Genomic DNA, 10695 nt, shown 5'->3' with positions numbered 1-10695 from the left:
GTGACGATGTCATGTGATGACGTGACGATGAAGTCACAAGTTCTGGTCATCAGTGATCACATGAGATTATAATTACAACATGCGTGAGTAATACTGTAAGAGTTTCGGTAAGGATCACATCAAGTAATAAACATGTCATACAGAGAGTTACCGTGTAGGATTCGCTTTAAATGTTTAGTAGAGCATAAACATGTGATTACGAAAGTTTGGGCATGTTGGTATTCCATTTCAGTATCTAGCGCACACACAAGGCAAGAAATAATTAAGTGACAACCGACGAAGACAGGCGCTATCTTATAGTGTAGCGCCTTTTTCGTCGGTTGTCCCTTGTTTCTTGCCTTGCGTGTGTGCTATACGAGAGTTGTTGTGGTGTGATTGTATATTCATATTATATACACAATGTTTATAATTTCCATATTGATACACTATATACTGTGGGAGATGACCGCGCCTGCCACGGCCGGCAGCGTCCACCCGTGAGTCCAGCCCGAGCACTGTTCACGGCACGCACTACACAAGCACTTCGTCGTTGTCCATTCATTCTCTGCAACGTCCCTCTAGCGGTATTCCCATAATACACAAATTTACATATTGATGCAGTATATACATTTTGTTCATAGATACTCGAGTAAACATGAGGCATCCAAGGCGCCTTAACAAGCGAGTCTTGAATAGAACGCCTGGCATTGCGATATACGCAGGCTGACCTGCGGCCCAAGACCCAACACGGCTCCTCGTTTCGTCGACACGAGACGCGTCGTTGACAGCGAGAGCTGCGGAAATTACCCTCCCTCGATGAGAGGCTCCGAGACGTGTGTCGAAACGAAACTGGGCTGATCACGCGGTGTGTTGCGAAACTCTAACGGCGCCCATCACGAAACGGAAGCCAGATTCTGTCTCACCAGCGCCAAATGTGCGAAAAGAAGAAATGTTTTTTTTTTTCTTTTTTTAAGGAATTGCATAAGGGATGGGGCAGTGATAGAACGCGTACGCGCGGAAAGAGGATCCGAGACGTAAATTGTCGAGCGGAGTGTGTGCGATACGATAAGTGAAGCAATCAATAAACGCACTCTGCGACTAAAGACACTCGATACAGCCTAAGAGGCTTATCGTGCTCCGCCAAACTGCCCCGAGGAAACCACAACAGCGTTCTACGGAGTGCATTTCTATAGCTTAGTTCAACAAGTGCCTGTCCCGTATATATGTGCCAGAATGTGGCGCACACACACACACACACACACACACACACACACACACACACACACACACACACACACACACACACACACATATATATATATATATATATATATATATATATATATATATATATATATATATATATATATATATATATATATATATATATATATATATATATATATATATATATATATATATATATATATATTCAGGGGTAGGTGTTCCTTGAATCAAAAGTCAAAGTGAACATCATCACATTTATTAGGCCGGGTCCCCGGCCGAAACGTCAGATTAAGTGTTATGTTTCTCACTGTGACTTTTTCTTCGTATATACTATATGATACGGTGTCGCTGAAACGACTAAGATTAGGCGCTATGGCATTACACTGTCCAGAGGCCGGTCGCGACGCCGTATACGGAATAGTAACGGATTTACTCTGACTGACTACCCGCTGTCATCGTTCATGTGCATTTAAAACTCAAGCACAATTGCATTTTGGCATTTCCACACCCCTGTTCATTCGTACGTGGTCTAAGCAGCCGAGCTATATAGAGCCGACGAGATCTAATCTGCAAAATGATACAGCCACTTCACCAGCGTGTCGGCATTAGACCGATCGTCTATACAGTACAAAAACACATTATATAGATGCTCAGACGGAACGCAACAAAACACAAGATTAGACTGCAAAGAATCGGGTGATATCGGACAACACGGCACATTAAACAACAGCGTTAGGATAAATTTATTTCAAGACCACAGTCTACAAGGAAAGGAGTCCAAGGACATGCAAGAACGATTGGAAGCACAATGAATTTGTGACAAGACGCATGCAAGTTCAGCTGAAGAAAAAAAAAAGTTGATTCAGATAGACGTGTCCACAGTGGATGCTATAAAGAGACTTCAAGGATTTCCAGTAATCATTATGCCTAGTGTCCTACAACAGAACCTTTAACACGCTCTCAAAAACGTATTCGTTACTTTGTAAACACGTCAACGCATTTAACTGCATATCTGGGTAGCTACTGCATGTTTCCTTTTGTCGCTGCTTGGTGATTCTTCGTATTTTCAGGGTTGCCATTGGCAAGAGTATACTAGGAACATAATGTGTGCTACAAGTGAGCGCTTACAGAATGAACTCCCACGAGATTAAAGGGGCTATAGAGAAACATAATGGCGTACGGTTCATTACAAAACGTATACTGTGTACTCACGCTGGGACTATGAGTCGCCATACGCCGTCGGCAACTAGTTTCAGTTCAGTGGGATTGGTAGTTTGGCGAGTTGGCACGGTACAGCATCGCTGGCTGCATCGCCAAAGAACGAGGATATAGAGACGAGAAAACACCGAACGACAGCTGTACAAATCAGTTTCATGCTAGATTATGAGCCACAATCACCACCGCGGAGATCGGAAGAAAGACATTTAACTTCGCGGCGCTCATTCGCGCACACTGAAAGTCACCAACCGAAAAGGATCAAGAGATGCACCAACAGAACAGTACGTCTGGCGACACTGTCGGCACTGAGTAGTCCCGCGCTTGCTCCACTTGGATGTATGCCATCTAGGCGAAAGCAGGCGGTACGCACCCGGTTCAATTCGTTGCCGCAGGTCACCCGCGTGACGCGTCCGTCGCACGCGCAGTCCAGCAGTCTGTGAGCCTTCTCCATGCGCATCAGGATGCGTACGCTGTTCCGGCACCGCGTCGAACAGTTGTCTGCGACGCCGTCCAGAACCTCGTGACAGAAGCGGCGGTAGTAGTCCCACGCCACCGAGCACACCGGGTCCTCGACGCAGTCCTGGGCCAGCTGCGAACACTGCGGCCTCGAAGACGACGACGAAGGTGGCGATGACGGCGAAGAAAGAGTCGTCAGACCACCGCCGGGGGGCAGCTGGAATCCCGTCGCGTTGGCTGTCGAGGTTGACGCGGCGCAGGGCTTCTGCCACCAGCAAGGAGCGAGCCGCAGTCGCAACGCCCGGCAGAAGTCGTCCTCGCCGCACTCGCAGCCGATGTAGGCGTAGCCTTCCTCGGTGCTCGCCAGGGAGACGAGAGACTGGCGGCAGTGGACCGAGCAGCGACCCGGCGTGCGACCAGCCAGCTCTCGCTTGCAGTCCAGGCGGTGGCCGTGGAAGGCCATGCCGCAGGTCAACCGTCCGATGCAGTCCTGTTCAGCGTCGGCGCACGTCCCCGTACGACGTCTAGGAACGGCTCGAGTGGAGGAGAACGGCGCACTGATGTCGGCACCGCTGCCGCAGTCGACGCCGGCGACCACCCGTACGCTGCCCAGGACGGCAGCGATGAGGACAGAGAGAAGAACGAGCATCAGGTGGCGCCGTACAGGGTCTTGCCCGAAGAAGCGGCGCGCTGAACTTCCCAGCATTTGAAGGCTTTGAACGACCTTCTTCTATATGTTACTGGTCCTCGTTCGAATGCACTTCGTCGTGAGCTCAAGTCGAAGGCTCGGGACTCACACGGAAAACGTTTCGACAAAACTACGATAACCGTGTTCCACTGGACAGCGTCTGACTCGAGGAACCTAGGGAAACCCTTACAACTTGTTGACACCGAATGTATTCATCCCTGAGCCACCGGACTCCAACATCCAGACGTTCGGGTCATCTCAAAAGCAAGCTTCGACCACACGTACTTACTTGAGCAGGTCTGTCTGCGCTTATCCGCGCTTCAACTCCGCCTCCATCTTCGCGGATATTGTTTGTGAAAGTATATCACAAAATAGTCTACCTTTGAGCAATTCGAGTGCTGAAGCTTTCATGTTGGAGTCATCCACGATGGACGTTTCACATGTCAGAGGCATACACTTCAATGTATTGCTTGGTAAGTTGAGCCGATCCGAGCGAAGTCCTCTGCAGTGGAGCACTGGAGCGACTGAGACACCGCACTCAATCCCATGAAGTCTAACAGCTCTCTTTGTAAAAAAAAATGAAAGAGAAAAGAACGTTGAAACTCCAAGTTCCTTTATCTTTTTTACCTACTTGCTAGCTTTTTCTTGTTCATACAACAATAGAAGGAACAGTTCCAATCTAAGAATGCCGCTCTCTCTCTTTCCCAACCTTTTGTCAGGTTTCATAGGACGTTTTCTCTAACTTTAAAACGTCGTTCTCACAACGTCCTATCGATTTTCTGAGACCTCTCTTATTCAACGGTTCCCGGTAAGAGCTTTTCTCTATATTGAAGACGTTATTCTCGCAATATCATTTCGATTTCCTGGCGACCTGTCTTATACAGCGCATATTTCCTTCTTCTTTCGATACCAAGTCAATAAGACTTGAAAATAGTTTTTGTCGGTGAAGCGACCACCCCCGGCGGCAACTCCGTTTGTGATCCGCTGAATTGAATAAGCGCTCGCAGGAACCACGGATCTCGCAAAAATCAAAATTGGAATCGGAAAATCCTGTTCCAAAAACGATGAAGGATCTTGATGTCGTTGACGACAGTGATGGAATACGACTCGATCACAATAGAATTTCCATCCATCCATTCAGAGGCTTCGAGATGTTCAATGTGTCTTCAGTCATTCCTCGTTTCTGACAACGGGTCGATGGCTTTTTTTTTTTTTCGAGTCGCGTTCCCGTTGGTGACCGTTCAGTACTCGAATTCTTAAGGAGAGCTAAAAGCTTGTCTGAAGAGATTACATAAATAATGCTTTATTACCACGTTCCTGCTTGAGCTTCAGAGGCTTTCGTTCAGTATTCTTGATGGTGGTTTCTTGCTCCACATCGGTTGACAAACTGTCGACTGTACCTTGCCTTGCACCTATTTGTCAATTCGCCTTAGGGATCAAAATCATTCCGGAATAAGTACTGGAATACGGTAATGTTCATAGGAAAAGTAGGTTCCAGGTGCCAAAGTGTTACAAGGTGCACCTTGGGGCAACCACAGCACTACGTCAAGCCACAGTACGCCAAGCCCTCCAGTGCTTGTATTAAGTCCAAGGCTGACATGATGGAAGAATAAAGTGTCTTTTAGCTAATCAAAAACGTAGTGTTCTTTACCTTGATCAACAATAAATCACCAGAAAGATTTCCTTTCACTGAACACTCGTTGAGACGGAGTCGACTGGTTTGTCCGGAGATAACGGTGGGTGTAGTGATTGAGGCCTTCAAAAGCCATGGGGATATAAACCATTGTTCTTACGTGCAGCACGTTCCCAAGCACTTGTACGCTTCAACTTAAGCCTCTCATAAAAATGTTACACAGACTGCCTGACTGCGTTAGTATGTGTAATACCACCGTCCTCTGTTCAATGGCTACACTTAGTACGCTCTACGTGAAAGCGAACGAAGCCTTGAATACCCGAGAGGCTTGAAGAACACATGCAATGAGATGACAATACGTTCCAGTCTTGTTCAACGCCTCGATTAGCTTCGCACCAGGGAGTGGGAGGGATCCATGTTTACCGTATCGAGTATTAAATTAAGCAGTGGCTTTACCTGTTCGTGTCTAACTGATATTCCGGTCTGGGACCACACAACGCACAAGCATATCCACATGCTTAGCGGCGCCCACCGATCGCAGGTTCACAATGTCCTCTTGTAGCTAAATTAGCTCGCCACTGGAATAATGAAACGGCACTGTGGACCCAACTGTAGCTGCAGCGCCATCAGCGGTCCTTAACAGTCGTTTCAATTCTCAGCGAACGTATCCGGTATTCCTTCAACGCAGACGTTTTCGTCCGTTCGGAGTAATTCCATTCGCCATCTGACGTAAAGCTTTCAAGTCTTCAAGTGGTGATCGCCTTAGCACATGGCACTCTGTTGGCTCTACAGTATCACGCTCGGGACATGGCAACTTCGGCAATGCTTCTCTTTCATTCTGTCAGACTTTTTTCGACTGCTTGCGGAGCCGCGCCAACTCTGTTTAACCTGTATACCTGTGACCGGAAACTCGGCGTTTAACAGAAGTTTTCAGCTGCCAGTACATTCATTTGGTATTGGTAGCACGAATAACCATCGGCTTCACAGCGTTCACCAGGCCGCCCTTTCCCTGCATATCCCGTTTTCGGGCTGTGGGAAGTTATTCAGGCTTGGCTTCACAAACTTATTCCGCATCGGTTTGTTTCACACAATGTTGAGAGGCTGCGCGCTGCTGTCCTCGCCGACTTCAACGCGCACACAGTATAGGGAGAAAGTTGCGGTATTCACGGTCTCACCGTGATCGCGCCGAATACCACTGAGTGAAACAACGCGAAGCACATTTCAGCTGAACGCGTCGTCCCGGCCTGCGGTGTCACACACTCCGACGACCCGTGGACATCCGTGCTCGAACCACCATTTGCTCTCAGGAAACACGACGGGAAGAGTCAAGGCAGCAAAAAATGGAGTAACACATTTTGGTACGTCCCCAACTCAGAGTCAACTGTACAACGTCTGCTGCGTGATCGTTCTTCAGGTATCCTCGAGCATAAGTAAAGTGCACTCACTTCGCAGTCGATTTGGGGTGATTCTCTGGAAGTGTACAAAAAGAGAAACACGGCTAAAAGAAAGAAGACAACAAGTGCGAACGCGAAACTTTCAATCGGCGCAGCACACGGGGCAAATCCCGTTGGGACGGGAACCGCTCGACTAGAGAGCCCGATATGGAATGACCGCGAGCGGCCGCCGGAGGCGCTTCCCGAGCTCCCGCTGCTTCGCTGGGAAAGGAGGAGTAACGGCGAGGAAAAGCGGGAAAAGGGGGAGGCGCGCAGTGGAAAGGGGAAAACGAGGGTAAGTGAAGTTGGAAGCGGAGAGTTAGAAGCGGAAAGAAGTGAACTTGGTAGTCGAGGGAAGCTGGGCAGAAAGGAAGAGAGAGGGTCGTAGCTCGCGGGATTTAGGGAAGCAGCGAACGGTCGCGGTAGCTAAAGGGAAGCGGCAGTCTTAAATAGATTTGGAGCTGTAGAGGTGCGAGGGGGAGAAGATTCGGGAAGTTGAGAGTGGACGACGGTAGCAGGACAGCAGAGAAAGGCTGGCAGGGCGGAGGAAAGAAGCTCGGATCGAGAAATCTGGTAAAGGGGACGTTGCGGAAAGCAAAGTTTAAGAAATGAAGAGATCCAAAATTTAGGGAAAAGAAGGCTGAACGGGAGTGCGAGGCCTTGAAAGCAGCAGTGGCAAAACTGGGATGGCAGTAAAAAAGAAAAGAGTTTGTACCAGCAGATTTAAAGAGGAAATGGGGATCACCGTACAAAATGACGATATTCGGAGTGCAGGCAATAAAGGAATAAGATGGATGAGAGGGCTTGAAGTAAAAGAGGGCGAACGTCTGACCTACTATCTTTCTTTCTTTCCTCATATCGAATTGAGCAATGCTCCCTCCTAATTGTTTCCATCCTCCATGCCGGGATTGGGACCTTCGTCCACGAGCTTAGCAGCGCAACGCTTCAGTTGCTGACGACGGTCATGCGTTCATATCCAGACAGCAATGCAATGTGGCAACGTCAAATCACAAGTCATCTCGATAAAAGATCAGATTGCCACATCAGAAACGGCTGATTGCCGACAAGCCGACGATCGAGAGATTATGCAGTGGTTGGAAAACGACGCATGCGAATAAGCACGTGACTGGCGCACATTCGAAGGCCATATTTCTGTATACTCGCCGGCATCGAGTTTTTCGCGCACAACGCCGCCGCCACGAAAATATGGAACTCATGAAAAGCTTCGCTTGGAAAAGGTGGTGCGTGGCAGCAAAGTAATTGATCAGAAAGCTGATTGTAGTTTAAACAAGAGGAAAGTAATGACGTATTACCGATCGAAGAAAAGCGGTGACGGTTGATTGAGTGATCGATTAGATTCGATGACGCAAAGCAATGCCGGGGCTCTTAGAAACGCGTCTGTGTAAAAGTCCGGGTTTGTTTTCACCACTCAGAGTGTGTTTAAGCTTTGATTCCAAGCTATGGGGATGCAGCAGCGAAAATGATTCGAGTCACTAGAGCACGCGTAGAGAAAGCACGCGTGGTGAAAGGGTGGCGCCTCTCCCAAGTCGACAAAAGCTCTGCTCGAGGGAAACCAGCGACTATACGAATGCGGCCGAGTTTCTAGGTCATATGCCTCGAGTTCATCGTCCCGAGGGAACACAGAAATATCTTTTATTGCTCTCTCGCTCACGCCCTTTCTCCGGCATGCAGCATTTACTCATCACTTAAAACGCGACACGTTGTGTGTATTTTATTCCGTCTTGTTCCGTTGTGTTCTGTTTATATGCCAACACACAATAAAATATGTCTCGAAGTTCGTGTCAATGAATATAACGATCAGTAAGAGCGCTGACAAGCGAGGAAGGGTGTTAGAAGGGTGAGGGGAGGCACGCGAAGTTCGGGGAGGAGAGAAACGCATCAAACTGAGAGCCCGAGTGTGCGCGGGACTGTGGCCACGAGAGGGAATGGCATGCGCGGACTTGCGGGCGATGCCGACAGCCGAAGAGTGATTGCCTGGGGTTCGCATGGAGAGTCTCGCGCAGGCTCTAACCTCGCGGAAACAATCGCTCCTCCCTGGGCAGAGCCGGACAGAGCAGCCGGGGCAGCGCGAGTGCGCCGCCGCTAGGCGTTCTTTTGCTCGTCACGGTCCTCCTTCGTATATTGGACGACAGCAGCGCGGCTTCCTTACTTTGTTCTTGGCTCCCTTCGCTCTTCGTCCCTTTAGTAGATGACGCTGGCGGCGGTTCCGCGCGGCGGTTAGATTACATTTACACTGAAATTACATAAAGCCGTTTCCTTTCCCTTTGCGCACACCGGATCGCATGTCGGCACGCTTGCGAAATCAGCGCGACTTTATGCGTATTCTTGGCGGAACACGCGCATTCAACCGCTTTGCCACAAGCAATCTCGCTGTGGAATGATCTTCCCGACGCGATAGCTGCTGTGACTAACAAACAATACGTTCCGCGAGCAACCACACTCTCACTACACCTAGCATTATTTCATAGCCATTTACATTGATGTGCATTAAATGGGTGACTGCATTTTCTTTGTAGTTGGTGTTTTATTAATGCTATTAGTGTCGTTGTGATGTTGTATTCAATTCGTATAGCTGAACTGTTTACGTTCTCATTTTTCTGTCTTTTTTCTCTGTATGCCCCCCTTACACTATGTTCTAACCAGAGCCTGTAAGGTACGCCAACTGAAACAAAATTTTAAGAAGTGCCACAGGAAAATCTGGCGCTATGCCCCACTTCATGTTGTCCTCTGATTTCCTCCTTCTCTTGTTTTCATTTAATTGTACTTCTAACATATCTTTTTTGTCAACACAATCTGTTGATTTGGACCCCCCCCCCTACTAGCCAATGTCTATTGGTCCAACCAGGGTTGTGCATTTTCGTGTACTAACTTGAAATATGATGAAGTAGTTCGTTGCAGCGGAGATTAGATTACATTTACACTGAAATTACATAAAGCCGTTTCCTTTCCCTTTGCGCACACCGGATCGCATGTCGGCACGCTTGCGAAATCAGCGCGACTTTATGCGTATTCTTGGCGGAACACGCGCATTCAACCGCTTTGCCACAAGCAATCTCGCTGTGGAATGATCTTCCCGACGCGATCCTGCAGGCGCACGTCCTTGTGCTCCGAGGTACAGTATTATTAGGTCGAAATTTAGGCTTAGATGCTTCAACACACGCGAAAGTGACCGTCGGCAGCGGCGTCAGCGTCAACGGGAACTGATGGAAAACATGACGGCGGCGACGGCGACGGCAAAAATCAGCCGAGACTGTCCATATAATTGCTATCGCAATAAAATCAGCGTCGTGTGACGGCGTCATCTTACCATGTCATCTTGACGTGGTCACTACCATGTCATCTTGACGTCACGGAGGGGTGGGACGTCAACAAGACCGATTTTTCTTCTTTCTTCGGCAGCCGAGTACGCCGGCAGCTCTTCAACATGCGGTTTCTCTTTGTGACGCGCGCGCGGCATCGTTTGCGGTTGGAACTAGCCTCGGCCCGGGCTTCATCTCCCGTTTCGGACTGCGCGTGTGTATGGCGCAAGCGGACAGACCGCTGCAGTCTTACTGTCACGTGACTCAGCCGTCCGTGGATGGGTCCGTCCTCTGAATACACCGTTAGTTGCCTTTCCGGGTCTTTCCGCCTTTCCGGGTCGGTCGCTCTACCAATTGAGCTAACCAACAAGCTACCAAGAAAGGCGTTGGTCACGGGCATAGGCGTGCGCAGGGTTCCTCTTCAGGGGGGGGGGGCGAAAGTCCCCCCTCCCTATTAAGCTAATGTATGGGGCAGACTTTGCACCCCCCTCTTCTTAGGTGACTAGGGGGGGGGGGGGCACCCTTCCCTTGCGCGCGCCTATGGTCACGGGTTCGATCCCCGGACCAGGACGAGTTTTCCGGCAACAAAGAGGCTTTCTTTCTGAGAAATCCATATGGATTTCCTTGTGGCTTCCTGCTACAAATGGGTGGTTGTCAATTTCCCTCTCTTACGCTTGTCTTCTACGCCATAAATCCCTCTCCCCCCCCCCCCCCCCCCATCACGTGTGGCGCGTATAACCG

The 10695-nt window shown here is 49.1% G+C and overlaps 1 protein-coding gene across 1 annotated transcript; it reads right to left on the bottom strand.

Moving 5' to 3' along the window:
* Positions 1–1946: 1946 nt before the first annotated feature.
* LOC119373367 (growth arrest-specific protein 1) lies at positions 1947–5453 on the bottom strand. The gene has a single exon (XM_037643388.1). It carries the CDS (start codon positions 3584–3586, stop codon positions 2666–2668), a length of 921 nt encoding a protein of 306 aa, XP_037499316.1. The 5' UTR covers positions 3587–5453; the 3' UTR covers positions 1947–2665.
* Positions 5454–10695: the final 5242 nt, after the last annotated feature.

Source organism: Rhipicephalus sanguineus, chromosome 11 (genome assembly GCF_013339695.2).
Source record: "Rhipicephalus sanguineus isolate Rsan-2018 chromosome 11, BIME_Rsan_1.4, whole genome shotgun sequence".
In the NCBI taxonomy this organism is placed as follows: domain Eukaryota; kingdom Metazoa; phylum Arthropoda; class Arachnida; order Ixodida; family Ixodidae; genus Rhipicephalus; species Rhipicephalus sanguineus.
The sequence above is the reverse complement of the archived record's forward strand: the minus strand, read 5'-3'. Positions and strand labels throughout refer to the sequence as shown.